This window comes from Lathyrus oleraceus, chromosome 4 (assembly GCF_024323335.1).
Source record: "Lathyrus oleraceus cultivar Zhongwan6 chromosome 4, CAAS_Psat_ZW6_1.0, whole genome shotgun sequence".
NCBI lineage: Eukaryota > Viridiplantae > Streptophyta > Magnoliopsida > Fabales > Fabaceae > Lathyrus > Lathyrus oleraceus.
The window spans coordinates 181,463,264-181,485,825 of NC_066582.1; the positions used below are offsets into that span (position 1 = coordinate 181,463,264).

At 36.3% G+C, this 22,562-nt stretch overlaps 3 protein-coding genes across 3 annotated transcripts in view; 2 read left to right on the top strand and 1 right to left on the bottom strand.

Annotated features, from left to right (window-relative positions):
* Positions 1-774: 774 nt before the first annotated feature.
* On the top strand, positions 775-2,205 carry LOC127136587 (uncharacterized). Its single transcript, XM_051063128.1, has 2 exons — positions 775-1,538; positions 1,692-2,205. The coding sequence occupies exons 1-2, from the start codon at positions 775-777 to the stop codon at positions 2,203-2,205; spliced, it is 1,278 nt and encodes a 425-aa protein (XP_050919085.1).
* Positions 2,206-2,271: 66 nt separating this feature from the next.
* LOC127136588 (uncharacterized) lies at positions 2,272-3,510 on the top strand. The gene has a single exon (XM_051063129.1). The coding sequence runs from the start codon at positions 2,272-2,274 to the stop codon at positions 3,508-3,510; it is 1,239 nt and encodes a 412-aa protein (XP_050919086.1).
* Positions 3,511-11,772: 8,262 nt separating this feature from the next.
* Positions 11,773-22,562, bottom strand: part of LOC127136589 (uncharacterized) — a 30,018-nt gene continuing 19,228 nt past the window's right edge. The window contains exon 2 of the mRNA XM_051063130.1: positions 11,773-12,014. Within this exon, the coding sequence (XP_050919087.1) occupies positions 11,773-12,014 (242 nt within the window). The remainder of the gene's footprint in view (positions 12,015-22,562) is intronic.

A 22,562-nucleotide genomic window follows, 5' to 3' on the forward strand; every position in this document is an offset into this window, starting at 1 on the left:
CACGTTGGCCTGGATTGGTAAAAATCGGAGCTTTGCTCACACCACGTTGGCCTGGATTGGCAAATTTTAAGTTGAAAGTTGAAGGCTTATGCCTTGATGCCCACTAAAATGGCAATGATTTTAAGTTGGGAGTTTTACTCCGATTGGTACCACATGCATGACGAGTCGAGTCTCATTTGAGTTGCATTTTATGTTGTTATTGAGTTGCATTTTATGTTGTTATTGAGTTGCATTTTACGTTGTTATTGAGTATGATATTTGAGTTGATGTGCCGTTACTAAATGCATGATATGATTAGGGTGATTAACGTGTAAATTTACTTAACATAACATGATAAATTATAATGTTTGTTATATCGATTGAGGAACTCACCCTTACAACTATTTTTCAGGTAACGAGCAATGAGTTGAGTAGAAGCTAATGCTTGGAGTCTAGTGTAGTCTCCTAAGTGGGTCATGCTCTGATAGATGTAACATCGGGACGGGATGTTTTAATTGTTTTATTGTTGATTGTTGAACCTTTTTATCTGTAATATGTTATATGTTGGAATGGTTGGTTGATTTATATCCGCTGCGAATTATGCAAACGAAAATGTTTATTTTGATTGAATAAAGAGCATGACAGTTTTGTGGTGTGAAATGTTGTGTGACACCCTTGGTGCATGATTACTCTGATATATATAAATATTTGTTGTTGTTATTAAATAATTGGGGTATTTTAGAAGGGTGTTACAATATCATTAACAAAGGAGTCTTAGGGAGGGTTAAAAGTTATATGTATGTAACCGAATTTCAGAAACGTGGACTACCACATGTGCATATGCTACTCATCTTGGATATTGATGGCAAGTTACGGGAACCTGAAGAGTATGATAGTGTGGTGAAAGCAGAAATACCACGACATGAATCTAAACCAGAATTGTATGAAGCTGTGTTAAAACACATGATCCACGGGCCATGTGGAGTATTGAATCAAAGCTCTCTGTGTATGAAGAATGGTCATTGTAAAAAAAGATACCCAAAAGACTTTTGTGAAGAGACGCGTCAGGGAAATGACTCATATTCTGAGTACATGAGAAGGTTTGGTGATCCCATTTATTTAAATAGAAATAAGTCTGTTGATAATAGATGGGTGGTTCCTTATAATCCATGGTTGTTGTTGAAGTACGATTTTCACATCAATGTTGAGATTTGCAGCAGCATCAAAAGTATTAAATATTTGTATAAATATGTTTACAAAGGTCCTGATCGAGTTGCAATGGAGGTTCACAGAGGTACAGGTATGGATGAGATTCAACAATATGTTGATGCAAGATGGATTTGTGCTCCAGAGGCATTGTGGAAAATATTTAAATTCACACTTTACAAGTTATACCCCTCTGTTGAAAGACTACAAATCCACTTGTCAAATCATCATCAAGTGCGGTTCTATAAGCATCAAAGAATCACAGATGTACTAAATGATAACCAAAATGCAGTAACCATGCTCACTGAGTTCTTTGCACTAAACCAAATGGATCCACATGCTAGGAATTATTTGTACAGAGAGATTCCAGAGCATTATTGTTGGCTAAAAGGGGTCAAAAAATGGTAGCGAAGACGGACAAAACAAAAAGTTATTGGTCGAATCTATACAGTATCTCCTTCAGAAGGTGAGAAATTTTATTTACATGTTTTGTTGTCTCATTTAAGAGGTCCAACAAGCTGGAAATGCCTTCTTACACATAATGGTGCATGTTTTTTCACGTTCAAAAAAGCAGCTGAGGATTGGGGGTTATTAGAGAGTGACAATAGTATTCGTGAATGTATGCTTGAAGCATCAAATATGCGCATGCCATATGCTTTACGAAGGTTGTTTGTGACTATATTAATTTTCTGTGAACCAACTGATGTTAGAGGCTTATTTAATGAGTTTTATCCCTACATGGTAGAGGATTATCAAATGACAAATATTGTTGTGGGAAATAACTTTGAAGATATGTTATTGAGGGAATTGAGAGATCTTTTGCTGCTACATGGAAAACTAATCAAAAACTACGATCTTCCAATATTGACAATGGAAACAAATGAAGTCGGGGGAGTGCCAACAATTATTCAAGAAGAGTTGTCGGTCCAAATTCCAGATGAAGACATTCAATCAGTTGAGAAGTTAAATAATGACCAGATGAGTGCTTACAATACAATTATGAACGCCATCCACCAATAACAAAGTCAAATTTTTGTTGTTGATGGTCCTGGAGGAACATGTAAAACTTTCCTTTATCGAACTATAATGGCAAATTTGAGACGTAATAGTCAAATTGTCTTAGCAACAGCTTCCTCGGGTATAGCTGCTACACTATTACCTTGTGGTAGAACTGCACACTCTCGATTCGGGATCCCCATTGATATAGAGCCCATTTCTATTTGCAAAATAACAAAGAATTGTGACCTTGCAAAACTCATTAGAATAACCAATGCAATCATTTGGGATGAAGCACCCATGATAAATAGATATTGTGTGGAAGCATTAGATCGATCACTGCAAGATATTATGAATATCAATGCTCCATTTGGTGGAAAAATAATGATCATGGGAGGAGATTTTCGCCAGGTGCTTCCTGTTATTGAAAAAGGAAGTAGAGGACAAATGATTTCAGCGTGTATTGTTAGGTCTCAATTATGGTCCACCACAAAGATCCTACACTTGCTCCAAAATATGCGATCAATTCATGACCACGAGTTTGCACAGTTTCTGATGAGGATTGGAGATGGCAATGAACCTACTAAAGAGGATGACATGGTCAAGATGCCTGCTGAAATTGTAATACCATGGGAAGGAGAAAGCTCCATAAAAAAGCTTATACAACATACATTTCCCCAATTAGAAAACCATGGATGTGATGCTTCATATATGGTGGAGAGAGCCATACTTACTCCCAAAAATTGTGATGTACATGTGTTGAATGACATGATTATTAATAACTTCCCTGGAGATGAACATATTTTGTTATCTTTCGATGAGGTTGAGGGTGATACTCATAATCTATATCAACAGGAATACTTACACACAATTGCTCCTGGTACTTTACCACCACATATTTTAAAGATAAAAATAGGGGCTCCTCTGATGTTATTGCGTAACATAGACCCTAAATTTGGGTTGTGTAATGGGACAAGATTGTTATGTCGTGGTTTTTTTATGAATTTGCTTGATGTTGAAATACTTACAGGCCACAACGCTGGAAAAAGAGCTTTCTTGCCAAGAATTAAGCTCAAAACCACTGATGGTGCAAGACTTCCTTTTGTGCTTATTAGAAAACAGTTTCCTGTCAAACTAAGTTTTGCAATCACTATAAATAAATCACAAGGACAAACAATTCCAAATGTCAGAATTTATCTTCCACGACATGTTTTCAGTCACGGACAATTGTATGTTGCTTTATCAAGAGGTGTTTCGCGGGCTGCAACAAGAGTGCTAATTAAAGACGGAAAAGTAGAGGGGGAAGAAGGGGATTTTACCAAAATATAGTTTTTAAAGAAATTTTGTTGTCACAACCTCAGGTATTTATCCATTATGTTTAATCGTTTAACTATACTTTTTCAATGTCACACTTGGCGTGTACTCACTAGATTACACTATATTTTTTACTATATTAATTTACTTCATTTGTTTTGCAGTGAAAAGAGAGATATTTATGAGTTCAGTTCGGTGATTGACATTCCTATTAAGCAACAATGTCACTTAATATCTCTGTTAATGTTTATGTTTATTTGCTTAATAAACTGTGAGAAATATTTTTTTTCTTATTGTTTTGAACCATCTATAACATATATAAACACAAATTTTAATTTTGGTGTAACCTATTTTGATTTTCCATAATACGGTATTTCTAACCATCAAATTATTCCACTCACATTATTGATTTTCTTGAAAAAACAGTTGAATATAATCACGTCACAATGCGGTTTTCTCAATTCAAACCAAATTTAATGCGCGAATATTACATATTGCAAACAAAATTTAATTTGTATATGAATAAATATCATATGTTTCATCATATAATTAGTTTATATTAAAATCAAATTTATAAAAAAAAAGACGCTGCTAATATTTTCACCCGTTAGCGCAATAAAAAAAAGCGGACAAAAACGGGCACGGAATGCCCATTTGGACGCTAGTAATAATAATAATAATAAATTATTATTTTGAGACATAATTTTTTAATCAAAAAGATTTTCTAATAATTTTATCGTGCCCGATTAACCCACTATCATTAATATTTTATAAGAGGCACTTGCCTAAATGAAATTATAGTTGTATACTTTGGTAGTATTATAAATATAGTTATTTCTTTTTATAAATTTGATATAGACTTGTGCGCATAGAGAATAATAGATTGAGAATAGAGAGTGCATCTTGTATACTTTAATAATTTGTAAATGCGAGTACTTCGTATTATATGCATCGAATATCTGATCCATAAGATCTTGCTTGTTGGACTCACTATTCGATTATTATTCTATAGTATTATATAATTACTTATAAACTAATAGTAGTATATATTATATTAGTTCATTGAAAATGTGGTGCATATATAATGATATTACAATTTTATTTTGTTTTAAAAATAAAATTGACTATCATAAAAAAATAAATTAAAATCTTACAATACAAAATTGTACAACTTTAACTGTTAAGAAACTTGATATAATTCTTTGAATTTTTTACGAAAATAACCCAATTTTTCAAAAAAAATCTCAAAATAACTCTGGTTTCAAAAAAATACGCAAAGTACCTCACTTTTAGGAGGAGGCGTCAATCTAATTGGCGACTCCTCTTAAAAATTGAATGGAAGTGCCAATTGAATTGGCTAGGGCACATGGTGCAGCCAATCCAATTGGCGCCCATGTGTATTTTTACAAAGGAGACGTCAATTGGATTGACACCTCAGTGTAAAAAGCAATTTTTTTGTTATAAATAGATGTGGTGTGTGAATCATTGTTCGACATCTCATTTCATCATTTGGCAATCATGTTTGGTGTTCGTCGCCGATACGGAAAAGTGATTTGTGCGAGAGACAAACCTCAGATGCTGATGCTATTCTGGAATATCACTACGTTCGATCAACTGAAGAGGGAGCTGGTTCATTGGTTAGATGGGAAAATACCAGAAGGGAAAAAAATTAGAAGTATTAAGAGACTCGACAGTATCTTTGGTTGGGTGCGAATGAAAACTGATAAGGATGCTAGGGAAATGATGTTCGGTCGATATGACATCAATTTGATTGTTGTAATCAGTTAGAAATATTTATGTTTTCAATTAGCTTTTTTTGTACTGATGTTTGTTGCGAACCTCGTTGTAACAAGAACTTTATGATATATAATGATCGAAGGTTACAAAAATACGATGTTACAAAAAGCTTATGACCCAGATGATGCTCCTCGATTGGGATAGTTGTTCTTGTTGTGTCCTGGTTGATGATAGATACTACATAATCTTATAATTTTATCCGTCAAATCCATTTCTATCCTGATACGTGTGCTGTTTGGCCTTTCTTTTTTCTTTCTACGCATCTCGTCGTTGTGCCAAACTATATCACCTTCGTATGGAGGTCAGTATTCCTCCATTGGTAGCACCGAGAAGCTTTTATTGTATACATTCATGACGGTGACGACCTTGTACACATCAGATAAATGATTGTAAGCGTCTTGACCAGTATATGTGCATGTTGTAATGAAATGGGAGCAAGGAATGCGGAAGGCCTGGAATTTTCCACAGTCGCACCAACTTCTGTTTAGTCTAACAACATAGGCTAAAGAATGTTACAACGTGTGTGCTAGCTTTGATGCTTTCCTCTTTCATGACTTTCATGCAACACTCACTGAATATTTGCCCAGACATTAACACTGCACTCCATCTTTCACCTCTGGTTGCGAATGTAGAAGCCAACCTATAATAGGTCGATCTTAACAAGGAGGTTATTGGCAGATTTCTAATTCATTTGAATACCCTGTTCATGCATTCCACATGGTTTGTTGTCATGTGGCCCCATCGACAACCTCCGTCAAATTCCTTTGTCCACTGCTCTACTGGTATGTTATTCGGCCATCTTCCTGCCTCTTCATTAGACAGTCTAATTTCATCACGATAATATTGAAATGACGGTTGAGTTAGAACATACCCAACATTCACCACCTTCTTGCGAAGATTCTTATCTTTTATTGCACGCATGAAGTTTTGTGCAATATGTCTAATTCAATAGACATGGGTAGAAGGAGGATCATGCCATCCGTTGTCATTGTTATTGTAGGCACTCTCAATAGCAACATGTCTATCAGAAATCAAAAAGAGATTGGCTCGTGGAGCCACATGCGTTCTAAGATGTCGAAGAAAGAAACCCCATCCACCAGCTGTTTCACCTTCAACCAGAGCAAAGGAAATGGGAAAGACATTGTTGTTGCCGTCTTGTGCAACCTCCATAAGCAAAGTACCCTTGTATTTGTTTTATAACCAAGTGCCATCAATTTGAATAATAGGTTTGCAGAATGTGAAACCTTTGATGCATGGGTAAAACGTCTAAAAGAGACGGTGAAAGATTTTATTACCTGTAACACAGGTTCCGTCTGGCATCATTGCTGGAAATGTCTCCATAATTGCCACAGTTCCTGGGACATATGTTTTTAGTGCCCATAAAAACTGTGGCAATTCTTTGTATGAATCCTCCCAATTACCGAATACCTGTTCAACAGCCTTTGTCCTTGCAATCCAGGGTTTCTTGTAAGATGTAGTATAATTATATGTTGTTCTGATATGAGATATATTTATACTCACCTTCACTGATGGGTCTTTATTAACCAACGACAGAATGTCTTGACATATCAATGCAGCGCTTAATTTACGGTGATCTTGTTCAACGTTAGTTGCAATGCAACTGTGAGGTGGGTCTATTGAATCTATAGGTGAGTGATTTGTCTCACATGCAAGCTAGTTTGAAGTGATGTGTCGCACATGCAAGCTAGTCCGAAATGATGTGTCAACCATGGAAGCTACTCAGAAGTGATATGTCCAGCATGAAAGAGAGAGGACAACCACGTGTCACACATGCAAACACACACTCCAAATGAATTGGATCCTCCTTACATTTCTTGCACATGGGATCCAATCCATTTGGCGACACCTTGTCTTACATGCATGTAGACCTCGAAACCAAACAATCAGACCTAGGTGTGTCATGCATGTCCCTATGGAGGCGCTAATTCGAATGGCGACACCATGTATAAAATGCACATGGGCTCCAATTCATTTGGCTACCACATGCAAACACAATTTTCCACGCTCCAATTCATTTTCCTATAAATTCATCCACACCATCAACACTTCTTCCACACCATCACTCACTAATTCTTCTATAATTTCATCTGCAACAACTTCTTGTAGTTTCATCTGCACCAACCGCTTTCATCCCCGACAAAATGTCTATCCTCACAATGGGCGAATCGCACAGAGGAACGGTTGCAAACATATCAACTTATGTAAGTGTTTTATTATTTTGTTATTTGTTTTAATAGAGTCCCTTTTAATAACATATCAACTTTGGAAAGTTTTGTGTTCTTTCTTTTATAGGATGTTTCAAGGTTCCGGACTCGGGTCCACGAATATGTCTGCATGAACCGGATGATTCAACCTTATGTTGAACTCACCGGTTTTTTACACATAAGAATTTTTTTGTCTTGGTCGATAGATAACAAATTCATTCTTGCTTTATGCGAAAGATGGCGTCCCGAGACACACACATTCTGGTTCCCAACCGGTGAGTGTACCATGACGTTAGAAGACGTCTACATGCTTTTGGGACTGCCCATTGAAGGTAAGGCTGTAAATGGTAAAACCAACTATGCAAATTCAATTTGCATTGGAGACTGATTTGTTAGATGATAACTCGAGAGGTCAAGGTATACTACTTTCACGCCTTAAGTCATACTATAACAATTTATACTTAGATGAGCATTCTACCGAAGATGCTCGAATAATAAAAACTAGGTGTTATATTATGCTTTTAATTGGTTCTTTTTTATTTCCCGAAGGTAGTGGTTCTAGTATGCATATTATGTATTTACCTTTACTTAGACATGTAGATAGAATAAGAAGTTACAGTTGGGGATCTGCTTGTCTGGCCTATCTCTATAGATCTTTGTGCAAAAACTCACACAAAGACACATCTACCTTTTCTGGATGTGTTGTTTCGCTCCAAGCATGGGGTTGGTCAAGACTACCGTCCCTAGCACCCGTCAACAACAACCCTTTCACATTCCCGTATGCACAAAAGTAAGTTGTTTAAATTGCTATATACTTACTTACTTCTTTAAAGATTATCATCTCTAACTAATATTTTTACCTTTTTAGTGCCGATGGTCAGCACATGGTATGAGTTATAACATATGTCCTAGACATTGTATTACTCAGTATCGCAATCTATTGGATCACCTTCGATCGACAGACGTAAGGATAATAACCTCATTATTTCGTTATAATTTGTTAACTTCTTCTACCAAGATTATAATCCAAGTTACTTTCACATTTCAGTTCATTTGGCGTCCATGCCTAAATTTGGATCATGATCATGAGGTCAACGCTGAAGACACGGCCGTATGGACTACATACAAACCGATAATACGATTTACAACTGTGGAGATGCACAACAGTGATCGTGTGAAGTTGCAGTTCGGTATACCCCAAAACATCCCAGATCCCCCAGCAAGCCTAGGAGAATGGCATATGTGCAAAGTTAACGACCAATGTAAATTCAATCCATGGCAAAGCTTTGTAAGATCGGAGTGTCGCAAATGGAAGCACCTCCATGACCATGTCTTAACTGACGCAGTCATGCCAAATGAAGAAAAACCAAGTCGTACTTATATGGCTTGGTACAGATCGGTTGGTTTTCAGTTCATCACCTAGGATATGTACCTGTACAACCCACGCCAACAAACTTACACACCAGACACCTCAACATCTAACCCGCAACAACATTGTCAGACCGGATACACACAACCCCATGTCCGTCAAACTTTATGTTCTACCAACACACAAACATACAACCAAAACATGCCATACACCAAACCCTAATACCAAGAGCATACCCCATACCACCACCAACAAATTGATCATCAACCTGAGACCCAACATCGCTTTGCAACCAACACATCACCCTACCAAAGCCGCCTTAGCCAGAACACCCAACGATCATTCAACATCAACCTCCTCTCCTCTTACCATAGCCAAGAAGCCCAAACCTCACAACATCAAAACCTCAAACAAACCTATCTCTACCAAACACCCCAACAATTTTTTCAACCTTTCCTCAACACATCATTCACACCCATGTCTCCCTTCAACCGTCTCGGTCGCCCACCAATGAGTCAAACACAACCCAACTACTCTGGCATGGGTCATAAACTCAGCTACGACGGTACACCCTCGATGCATACTGAAGACTATGCCGATTTGTCTGACTATCTCAACAGGCCATCTCCTGTAGTTGGTAGTGACGCTCCTGGCCCCTCAGATGCTCAAACACCAGTGGCGAATCATCAACGTGGGTTAAGGCCACGGGTTAGGGTAGCTAGGGGATGTGGGACCAGAGGTCGGTTAGGTGATCCCGGTCATCACCATTAGGCTTTTTTGTGTAAACGGAAAATTTTATTAATATCAATTGGTCATATTTCAAAATTATGTATCACGTAGACTATTTAACAAAAAAAAATTCATTTTACAATGAGGTGTCAATTCCATTGGTGCCTCCTCTCAAATGATACACATGAGCGCCAATTGGATTGGCTGCACCATGTGCCCTAGTCAATCCAATTGGCGCCTCCATTCAATTTTTAGGAGGAGTCACCAATTGGATTGGCGCCTCCTCCTAAAAATGGGATACTTTGGGAATTTTCTTGAAAAACAGGGTTATTTTGGGAATTTTCTTGAAAAACAGGGTTATTTTCGTAAAAAATTCTAATTCTTTTTTATAATTCTTTTCTTTTAGGTCGGCCACATACCAAATACGAGAAAATTAAATTAATCACTCTATGATCTAGTCCAAGTCATGAAGATGCAGTGCAGTCTTGATTTGAAACCAGCATTGGATTTACGCCATGATTTACGACCTATTATTTATCATTTTCCCTTAGGATTTTTCAACCATCTTAAATTCTTAATTGCCGCAGTTTATTATTTCATGAAGTGGGTTGAAGCATGGTCTTAACAAAGATTACTACTGCCAATATTCTGAAGTTCTTCAAGAGGACCATTCTAGCTAGATAAGGAGTCCATAAGTCCATCGTATAACACATAACGGGACACAGTTCGTGGATAAGAACTTGAAAAAATTATTAGAAGACGTTATGGTCAAATAAAATTCACCTTAGTGGAGAATTTTAAGACATACAGGAACACTGAACCAAATTTTGTTGTGAGGATTGAAGCGGAGACAAAAAGTGGCTAAGGGAAACATGGCATATGAACTCACGCATGTCCTTTGGGTATATAGAACAACACTCTAGTCAAAAATGGGCGAGACACCATTTTGACTCACCTATAGGACCAGAGGTATCATCCTCGTTGAAGTAAAGTTACTTAATTGGAGAACTGCCCACCTCTTGCTAGAGGAAGACAAAAACTGAGTTATCAAAGAAGAAGTTGGCCTTTAAGAAGAATGAAGAGCATCTACTGCGCGCATGAGCGTCATCATGAAGTATGCAATCGCATTCAGATACAACAAGAGAGTCTGTCTCAAGAGCTTAAACTTGAAGACCTCGCATTAACGAGAGTCGACATTGGGAGGAAGGACATCGAATACAATAAACTTGAATCTAGTTCGGAATTACCATACAAGATCAATGCCAACATTATAAATGGAACCTATAAATTGGAGACCCTGATTGAAGAACCAATCACGAGGACCTGGAACTCAAGCAGTACTTTAGTTAAGTATTTCCTAGGACTCCCAAACATGAATCACTAACTGTTGTCAAGATGTAATGATTTTGATTTTAATAATACAATGATTTTTGTCAAATCTTATGTGATTGTGTCCCCTAAGAAAGCATGATAAAGATGAATTAGGCGCACAAATACACAATTGGCACCTATGATACATCGACCTCAAATTGGGTATTCACCTAGAGGCAGAGAAGAAGAAAAAACCATTGTCTAGACACGATCCCCAAATACGTCAAAGAACACTCCAGTATCCAAATCATTGACGGACAAATGATGAATAATTGTGTGGATACATAAACAATGATACAATATTATGGACGCATAAATGATGAAATAATATTATGGATGGATAAATGTTGAAACAAAATCGCTAATGCATAAATGATAAAACAAAATCTTGGATAACTAAATTAAGAAATAGAGACACGAAAGGGGAACCAAAAGAAGCGAGTCAGATAAAAGTAGATAAGTTATCAAAAGAAACCAGGATTTATTGAATCAAACATTGTTACAATGGATGAAACGACAGGAAAACCCTAAAAATATTCAATAAACATTGCTACAAGAGTCACTCATTGTCCCTCACAATATCCCCTCCAAGGACCATCTTCTCTAGGTTAATTAAGTCTGGAAGAATCTTGATGCTCAAACACAAACTTCCACCTATTCTGTGACATTCTTGAAGGCGTCACAAACACCTTTGAATCCATCATAGATAGTGTCTTGAAGCTCCTTCTTTGCAGCCACTTGATTATCCTTAAGAAAATTCACTTCATCGGAGCGAGCCTCATTCTCCTACTTTAGAAAATCTTCAACTTCCTTCACCAAGGTGGATAATATTTTCCAAGCTTCTTCGGAGGTAGCCAAAGAATATTTCGCCTCTTCAAGGGCCTCCTTCTTCTCAACAAAATATGCCTTCAGAGAAGTGACTGTTGAAGCCAGCTCGGAAGGAGTGCCATGAGTCTCCAACCCCTTTGAAGACCAGACAACTTCTTTATGTGCTTCTAAGGGCCATATAGCTTCTCTTGAAACTGAGTCTGCTCGTAGATAACAAGGTCATACTTACCCTTCTAGTGATATTTCTTTTTAAGGGTTCCTAGGAGCCAACACCTCTCCATGCCTCGCTTTCACCAAGTAAATAAAGGAAGCACCCTTGATATATGCAGAACATTGTCTCTGCTATTACCTAGGCGTAATCCTTTTCGGGAAGGAAGATATCTACTTCTTTAGTAGAATAGGTCCCCTGAGAAAAGAATATTGAAATGAGATTGAAAGAAGCAGAAGTTGTTTCGTTGTCACAAAGGAAAATCCCTCTAGAGTTGGGTTTTGATGACTTAGATTTCTTAGCCTGGTTTTCTTCTTGGATTTGTCTCTTGCACTAATACCTATTACTTCTTTCCTCGCCGACCGAAAAAGACAGTCATTTGATTTCTTAATATGCCTCTTGGAGGATGTGAACCCTTTCTCCAATGCATTATCTTTCCCTATCTAAGTCGACGAGGTTTATGCTACGGGTGAAGCTCCAATGTCCCAAAGGTGCACTCCCGTTGTCACCTCCACCTAAACAAGAGTGGGAGTTGGAGAAGGGGTTCGAAGTGCATCATTTGTCTCCATAGCTTTCTTCCTCTTGAAGATATTCCTGAGTGACCACCCGATTATTAATGAATTGCCTCTTCTATATCGAAAAGGCGGTACATCTAAAGAACCAACTCCCTCTTCTTGGCCTAACTGCTCCTAGAAGGCCACCAAATTACTTTTTACAGACTCATGTTCCTGGGTAAGGGAGTCGGAGGGGACATTGTATATACTCAATTCCCAGCTGAAGGGATTCTAGACCCAATATTTCTTGATCCTATCCTTTCATTTCACCAGCTTCGAGCAAGGGGATGGATGGGGAAAGATCACCTTCTGGGAACTTGTAGAACACGGACTAAGCCTCCATAGTCTAGGAAGTCACCAAGAATTAATGGTCTTTTAAGTGCCTCAAACTTTAAGGTACACATCAAACACTTTAAATGCATGGTATAGCAAGATGTCCTCGGCAACTTGCAACAGAGGTTCACGTCACAGTAAAGATATTGAAAAAGAGATTTAGATACAGTTTTTAATCCCAGTATTCACACTTATATTTGAACATATTAATAAATTCTAGGGCTACTGGGTGCTTTTTATAGGGGGGAATTCTTATATGTCTTAGCACTCCCTCCTTGAACTCATTGAAGGGAAGCTTGAACTTTAGCTGGGATAATAAGTACTTGTTGAAGGGGATGGAACATCCATCAAAAAAACTGCAAATCCTCTTTTCATAATAAATATGGGAGACCCACCAATCTAAGGACAGACCCACACTTGCGTACCAAATATTGAGATCGTCCCAACTAATTCAGGACCTACCTAGTGGTACTCATTATCAACAACGGGTTCTATAAGGCCTTCATGCTTTCTTTGAACCGTATATGTCCAACTGTCATGTAAAAGATAATGTGAGTCATAAAACCGAGAATGGCTTTGAAACTAAGCTGACCCCTAACCTCTTTATCACTAGGTTCTCGGACGTTCGCCTCCATAAGAAACTAATAAAGAAACGAGTTATCTGCTCATCCTGGGCAACTTCAAATAGGCTAGAAATGGTACTTAAGAAAGATGTAAATCGAAGAAAATTTTAGAAGCAAGATGGATTGGAGATGGAGATGAGTTGGTAAATGCAAATTCCAAACAGAGTAAGAGGCTTATAAAAATAAGAGTTGTTTGAGCTCAGAGAGGAAGGATGGAGTTTGAAAAAGGAAGCGAAAGGTTAGGTTTACACGAGAGTGAAAGTGTTTTTGAAATATCATGTGACCATTATATAGTAAAACAATATGAGTAAATCAATCATCCATAATGAAAGAAAATGGGAAGAGAAAAATCAATGGACAAATTTTACCTCGAAAATACTGTACTGTGCGGAACTATGTTTTCATTGTCACATTAAAGAAGAAATAAAAGATGCTTTTGGTAATATGTTTTTGATGAAGAAAACTAAAAATATATTTTTGATGATGAAACTTGTATGGAAACTAGCATAGTAATCTTTACAACCTACGAGGGTTTAAGTATGCAAAGCAAATGCAAACAGATATATTAGAGCTTAGTGATTACTACAAACATCCCATGATGATGTCATTCAAATTGAAAAAATATCAAGCCTCATGTCTAAGAATATTCAAGAATGTGTCTATATAATTGGTTTACCTAAAATGTCTTGAAGCTTCAAAGTGTGAAAACTCGTCCTGTCTCGTCTGAGTGAACTATGTTTTGTAAAAACACAAGAACTTTTTCGTAAAGTTTTATGGATAAATAACACACTCACTAAAACAAGTTTTAAGCCTCAATTTCTTAAGAAAATATCCCTAAAAATATTTTGGAGTCATGCCGGTTGAATCAAGAATTCTGAGAACAATTTTGGATAAAATATTATACTGTCCAATCAAATGGCACTCTTACCCAATCGATTGGGTTAGTGCAAAGTTGTCCTAAAACGTTTTTGATAGCTCCTTAACGAAGGAAACATTTTTGTATCTTTTCTTTCCTTATAAACTTGTACAATCGTTTATTTTTTGGGCTTCCAATCGATTAGGGCAAGATGCTAGTCGATTAGCATAATAATTTTGGTCCATGGACCTTTCCTTTTTGGGTCAACCTCTAGCCTATAAATAAAGGCCTCTCCATTCACATTTTCACATCCAGAAATGTGAGCCTTCTCTCTCTCTCTCTCTCTCTCTCTCTCTCTCTCTCTCTCTCTCTCTCTCTCTAAAATATTTTCTACTTTCTCTCATATAAATGTAGTCATAGCGCTTCAGAAAGTCTTTTGTTTAGTGAGGACATTTTTATTTTGGAAAGGGCATTGTTGTAAATTCACCAAGGAGTATTTTTATCATGGGTGAATAATTTATACTTAAGGGATTGTTTCTTTGGGATAAAATCTAAACTCTTTAAAATCTTTGGTTAGAGAATTTAGGTTATAAGTCAACGATTTGGTTCGTAAGCTCAGTCTGGTTTAAAAGCTTAGATTTATTCGAAACCAACCTGGTTCAAAATCTAAACTTGGTTCATGAGTTAAGCCCAATTTAAAATCTCATTTTGGTTCAATATAAGCTTGTTTTAAAATCTCATATTGGTTTAAACCCCGATTTAGTTCGTGAGATCATCCGATTCAAAATCTCAACTTGGTTCATGAATTAATCCCATTCTAAAAGCACACTATGGTTCGAGAAAAGCTTGGTTTAAATTCTCATTTTGGTATGTGGTTAGCCTGGTCAAAACCAAGATTTTTTTCATGAGTTTAACCCAGTTTAAAAGCTCACCTTGATTCGAGTTAAGTTCGTATATTGGTTTAGCTTGGGGACTAACCGCTTCAAGTTCGTGTTTGCAAGAAAGACTAACCATTTCTCTCCATAAGTTCGTGTTTGGAAGGAAGGTTATCTGCTTCTATGTGTTATTCGTTGTTTGGTTGGAAGTTCATCTGAAACTTCATTTTTCCTTGTATAAGGGGCTTTGAGAGTTTAACATACTAAACGCTCTTAAAGATTACTGGATACTCTCAAGATCAAATCTTGAGGACATGATTAAGTCTTCTTGACTGAACCTATATAAATTCCTGGTGTCATATCTGTCATACCCTAAAATTTACCCTTTATTTTCCTACATTTTGCTTAGTTTCATTTTCATACATGGAATCCTATCATGCATCATCATAACTTTAACATGACCTTTTGCATTTGGTCATTCTCTCACAAGCATGGCCACATTCTTTGTTTGGTCGTAACATTAGGGTTTTTTCACTTTGATTTACTCACAAACTAACTAAAGCATCAATAAGAGATCGTACTTGTTTGTTCCTTTTTTCATATAGGTGATCATGTCTCAATTCAAGACAAAACAAAGGTCATTTTGGTCAAGAAAGATGCAAGTGTGGTTCATTGATTCAAGGGTGGTTCATATGTTTATACCATATCACTCAATCTTCAAGTTATCCTCAATATCATTCAAGCTTTAATCAAGTTCTCTTCAAGGGATGTTCATTCCATCATTATTTTAGCTTGGGATGCAAGAGAACTTCAAATTGGCACAAGTTTGGTTGACCTAATTTGAAAGTATGGTTTACTTTTGGTCCAAACCCCATATCTTCTTCAGTTTTCAACCAATTGACAAGTTTCTTTGATCCAAATGTTCATAATGAGTTCCTCTAAAACCTTTCTTCAAGGCTAAAGCATCAATTCAAATCCTAAAAACTTCAATTTTCGAAAGGGCTAAGTTGTCAAATTGGGCCAAAACCTTGTCATGACCCCCACTTGGCAGCCATGCCATTTTCAGCTCAAGCATATTTTTAATCGCATTCCTTTTGCCTTTTCTTGAGCTTATATAAAAGTTCATTTGCCCCAAGTTTAGCTCAAAATGCATGAGGAATCAAAAGTTATTCAAGCATGAACATGAGGTCTCAAATTGCCCAAATATTGAAGAAGTTGCTTAACCTAATGTATGACCAAAAAACCTTGCCACGACCTCAACTTTACCACCATGCCATTTGCATCTCAAAGCTCCTTTTGATGTGATTCTTTTTGCATTCAATTTCTTTCAATGAAAGGAAAAAAAATGCATGAATAAAAATAAAAAATGCATGAGTGGATTCCATTTGGCCTAAGTGGAAACAAGGTGCCATGAACTATGTTTTGCACGCAATTTTTAGGTCACCAAATCATTCATGCTTCAATCTGGAACCACTTGCACATATACAAAGTTCTTGTGTACCTAAAAGGCATGCTACCAAGTACAAAATGACCTTGTAAACTCATTGAATCAAACTTTTCACCATTCTCTTCACACTGATGGAAAATCACAAAATTGAAACATAACTTACACGATTTTAGATCAATTTCACACGTACCATGTGTTGGTGTAAACTCTAGAGGACAACACTTTTGGTACTTGTATCAAATTATTTATAAATAATAAAAGGTTTTTTATTTATTATGTTTGTTTGATAAAGTCCCTAGAATAGCTAGTCTGTTTAATGTATCAAGTGTGACTTAATCATGAGATCCCATTAAACATAAGGTCACTATTCTTAAAGTATTCGTAGTCGAGATTTATTATGAAATGGGATAACATTAAAGCATTAAGACTATTATGTATATAGACTGATGATCACATCTCATGGATCATGGATAATGAGTTATCAAGTCTTAAACATACGTATGAATATCAGGAGTAATATTTATACTGGATTGACCCTTTATGAGAATACTACATGGAATGTTATGCAAAGTGTCATAAGTTATTTTCATGGTTTGGACCTTAGTAGAGCCTCATGTAGGAGTTATCCTTATAGGATGCAAGTGGGTCTTCAAAAATAAGACTGACATGGATGGTAAGGTACATACCTATAAGGCAAGACTGGTTGCCAAATGATATAAACAAATTCATGGGGTTCACTATGATGAAACCTTTTCATACAATTGCAATGCTTAAATCTATTCGGATTTTACTTGTTATCGCTGCATATCATGATTATGAATATATGGCAGATGGATGTCAAAACTGCTTTCCTTAATGGGAATCTTCTTGATAATGTGTACATGACACAACCTGGAGGATTTGACATACCATAAGAAGACCAAAAGATATGCAAGTTATATAGATAAATTTATGGATTGAAGCAAGCTTCCAGAAGTTGGAATCTTCGTTTTGATGAAACAGCAAAATAATATGGATTCATCAAGAATGAATATGAGCCTTGTTTCTACAATAAGGTTAGTGGAAGCATGATCATCTTCCTGGTATTATATGTGGATGACATATTACTCATGGGAAACGAGGCCCTTACCCTGCAGCAAGTAAAGACTTGGTTGGGGAAATGTTTTTTATGAAGTACCTAGGTGAAGCAACCTATATATTAGGAATCAGGATCTATAGAGATAGATCACAAAAACTTCTTGGCCTAAGTCGTAGTACATACATAGACAAAATGCTGAGACACTTTAATATGCATGATTCCAAGAAAGCATTCATAAATATGCAACATGGCTTGTGTCTATCAAAAAACAATCCCCTTCAACTATGGAAGAAAGGGATCGCTTGAATAAGATTCCATATGCATCTGTAATAGGATCTATCATGTATGCCATGTTATATACTCAAGCAGATGTCTCATATGCTTTAAGTGTAACGAGTAGGTACCAATCTGATCCCGGTGATGCTCATTGGATAGCTGTCAAGAATATCCGTAAGTATTTGAGAAGGACTAAGGACTCATTCTTGATATATGGAGGTCAGGAAGAACTTGTTGTATTTGGATACACCGATGCTAGCTTCTATACAGATAAGGATGACTTTATATCACAATCTAGTTATGTGTTCTACTTAAACGATGGTGCTATGAGCTGGAAAAGTTCAAAGCAAGATACTATTTCTGATTCTACAATCGAGGCCGGGTATATTGTTTCCTCAAGTGCAGCAAAGGAAGTTGTTTGGATCAAAAAGTTTATTAGTGAACTTGGCATAGTTTCTAGCATTGTGGATCTCGTTGATCTCTATTGTGATAACAATGGTTCTATCGCACAAGCTAAGGAGCCTAGATCTCACCAATAATCCAAACACATACTTAGGCATTACCACCTCATTCGAGAGATAATAGATATAGGAGATGTGAAAATATGCAGAGTACCTACACTTGACAATATTGCTGACCCACTGACAAAGCCTCTTGCACAGCAGAAGCATGATGGCCATACTAGATCTATGGGTATTATGGGTATGTCTGATTGGCTCTAGTGCTAGTTGGAGGTTGTTGGTGTAAACCCTAGAGGTCCATACTTTTGGTACTTGTATCGAATTATTTATTAATAATAAAAGGCTTTTTCTTTATTATGTTTGTTTAATAAAGTCCCTATAATAGTTAGTCCATTTAATGTATCAATTATGACTTAATCATGAGATCCCATTAAACATAAGAACATTGTTCTTAAAGTATCTGTAGTCAAGCTTTGTTGTGAAGTGGGGTAACATTAAAGCATTAAGACTATTATGTATATAGATTGATGATCACATCTCATGGATCATGGATAAGGAGTTATTAAGTCTTAAACATAAGTATGAATATTATGAGTAATATTTATATTGGATTGACCCGCTACGAGAATACTATATAGAATGTTATGCAAAGTGTCATAAGTTATTCTCATGGTGATAGTCGTGTATACCACCCTTCAACCTGAATCCAATATGGACCCTAGATGTAGAGTCTAGTGTTTTATTGTTGATCAAACATTGTCCGTAGCTGGATGACCATACAGACAGTTGATGGGTACTCCATGAAGCATGCTAAGGGACATGAGTGACCTAGATGGAATTTGCCCATCCTGTATAACAGGATAAATGTCTAAGGGCCCAATATTGAATTGGATAAGGATGACACGGTCTATGCCTTGTGTTTAATATAGACATAAGGGAAAAAGGGTAATTGTACGCACAAGTATTATCACAAAAAGGATTTATCAATTCACATGACATTTTCGTGTCTTGGATAGCAGTGATGCGTTCTAGATACCGCTAACTATTTATTATGTTAAATACGTGATTTAATATAATTGATAATGTCATGAAACCTACAGGGTCACACACAAAAGGATAGATTGATAAGAGATAGAGTAAATAAGGAACACCATAAGGTACGGGGCACTTAAGTGAATTGTAGAACATCCTAAGGTACGATGCACTTAAGTAGAATATGAAATATGGTAAGATATCACACTCTTATGTGATTTTTGGTATACTATAAGATATGAGCCACATACACTTAAGTGAGTTTTTTAGCTTGTAGCCCATACAAGTGGTTCTATAAATAGAACCCTTGTGCAAAAGCATTTCACTAGATGGAATTTCGTTTCTCTCTCTCTCTCTCTCTCTCTCTCTCTCTCTCTCTCTCTCTCCCTTTCTCTCTCTCTCTCACTCAAAGCCTTCATTCGTAGCAGCTAGACTGAGACTGAAGGAATCCGTTCATGTGGACTGAGTAGAGGCATTGTCACCATTCAACCCTCGTAATCACTCGTTAGATCTGCATCAAAGGTTTCAATCGCCACAAGAGGTAACGGTTTCTATAATTGATCATGCCCATTCATAAGGATCACAAAAGGAAAAAATTTAATCTCCTCTGCATTTTTGATCATAATTTTCCTTCACCATGACCTCATTCATTCCCTATAAGTAGAGGATCATTTTGCCTTCGTTTTCAAGCTTTAGAAAGCCAAAAAAAACACCACTACACTTGAGCTCGAAACCATCCAAAACTAGTTAATTGTTCCATCGAATCAAGCTCATTTTGGTTTGAATCTTTGCCCATAACTCATCAATGGCATCATCTGAAGCTAACTGAAGCATTGTTATGCTCTAAAACTCCTCAGAACCAAACTTTCGATTTCACCATTGTTGACCTCTGAAGCTTCAACTAAAAAGGTATATATGAGTTAAATTCTTGAGGAAATAAGTTACCATTCTCTTCGTGAGGTTCCACTGATCAATATCCCTCTATCACCTTGAATTTATATTATGTTTTCATCATTTAATTTTACTTTGAAAAACTAGGATTCTTCGTGTTCTTGAGCAAATTCTCTTTTCTCAAAGCCAATCAATGACTCTGAAGCAAAGAGACATGAACGATGATGGATGTTATTGCTGAAAGTGTGAGGTTTTGACCTAAAACACCGACTTCATGATGTAGAAGAAATCAAAGGAAACTTCAAGATGAAGTTTCTTCGTGCATGATTCAAATCGCCTAGCTAATGGGATAACGCCATCACATTTTTTCAAACCACATAGTCATTGGCGCCCTTTTTATTTTATTTGTTTTTATTTTATTTCCATTTTATTTTTATTTTTCTTTTCCCAATTAATTTCTCACTAATTTTTAATTCAATTTGATCCAAATTTTTTTAGACAAAGTCTCTAAAAATATTTTGCATCACATATATTTTTCTCCCATTTTTTTAAATCATTTTTGAATTTTTGGTTATTTTGATTTCATTTTATTTTTAATTTCCTTTTATAATTAATATTTTAATCATTTTCAAACCTTTTTGCATCCAACTTTTGAAATCCATTATGAGTAATATTTGAGACTTTGTGTATTTTTCTTAGCCATTTATTAATTATTTTGCTTATGGTTTGGAATTTTTTCCTTAGTTTCCCTTTTTAACACATTTTAAATCTTTTTTTTATTCATTTTTGTGCAACTTGATATTTGAGTTTGAGTTGTTAACTTGGTTGACCAATGCTTCTACATTTTAAGTCATCCATAGATGGTCTTTTAGGTTGATCCAATCTTCTCTAATTTAATATATTGATAGGTGATCATTTGATCATTTGATCCCTAAGTTGTTTCATATGTTTGGGTCCCTCAACTTGTTTGGTAGTGGCTCATAAGTCAAACACTTGAGCTTGCTTTCACTTTGCCTTTTGTTCTCTTCTTTCTTCTTTAATTTTTAAACAATTATGCTTCATGCCTTGAGCGTTTGATTTTGTATCAACACTCTAACATGATTGCCACATACACTGCTTTCCTCATGATAATTATCTTGTTACATCTTATATTCTAACATTTACATTATGCAATTTACTTGTGTGTCTTTATCTTCATTGTATTTACTTTCGTGCCTTTATTTTATGCCATTTACTTTTATGTCTCATTATTCATCATCTCACTTCATACATTATTCTTATGCTTCTTATCTTTTGTTTGGTTTGCTTGACAATCTTAATGAATCAAAACATGATAAAATGGATATATTTGATCCTTAAGACCCATGCTTGACTCAGAGCGATGTTGAAGACTTTGGACTTTGGACTTAGGACTTAGACCTATTCTTCATTTGGAGTAACCATGGACTCATTGACCTCTTGATCACTTACCCCTTGCTCACCTTTTGAACTTGTGATCTTGTGATCTTATTTTTTTGTAAATTGCTTTATACCTTTGTTTATCACATTCATTTGTTTAGGTTAGCACACATTAGCACATACATGGCTTACTCTCGGGCTACCTAACAATAAGACCTAGGCTTAGTACACTTTTGCACCCATATGGCTTACTCTTGGGCTACCTAACAATGAGACCCTAGGCTAGTCTTTGTATGATCATTTTCATACCCTAATTTTTAACCCTAAGATCCCACAAACCATTGGCATCCTTGCACACGAACAAGCTCACCTCTTGGTCCCTCTCCCTCTTATCTTTGGGTTTTACTTTTACGGAGATCATCAAACACCCTTTTGTTGATATTTTTACCTTTATGTTTATATGTTCATTGTTTATCTAACCACTAATCAAAATAGAAAAATATGTTATCTTTAAGTTTATTGTGCAAGGTAGGGTTTTTCATCAAGAGCATCAAGCATGATTCCTCAGCTAGGTTTTTCTTTGATTCCTCAGCAAGGTGTGGCCAACCATTGATTCTAAAGGGAGATATGTTTTAATGCATGATCTCAAAGGTTCTAAGGCACTTTTCAATCTCATGTTGATCATGAGTACATCAAGGTTTTTTTGCTTACTTCTC

Coding starts and splice junctions, on each gene's coding strand:
- LOC127136587 (XM_051063128.1), top strand. CDS start 775: ATGTATGTAACCGAATTTCAGAAACGTGGACTACCACATGTGCATATG. Junction 1,539..1,691: donor CCACATGCTAGGAATTATTT/GTACAGAGAGAT, acceptor GTCTCATTTAAG/AGGTCCAACAAGCTGGAAAT.
- LOC127136588 (XM_051063129.1), top strand. CDS start 2,272: ATGGCAAATTTGAGACGTAATAGTCAAATTGTCTTAGCAACAGCTTCC.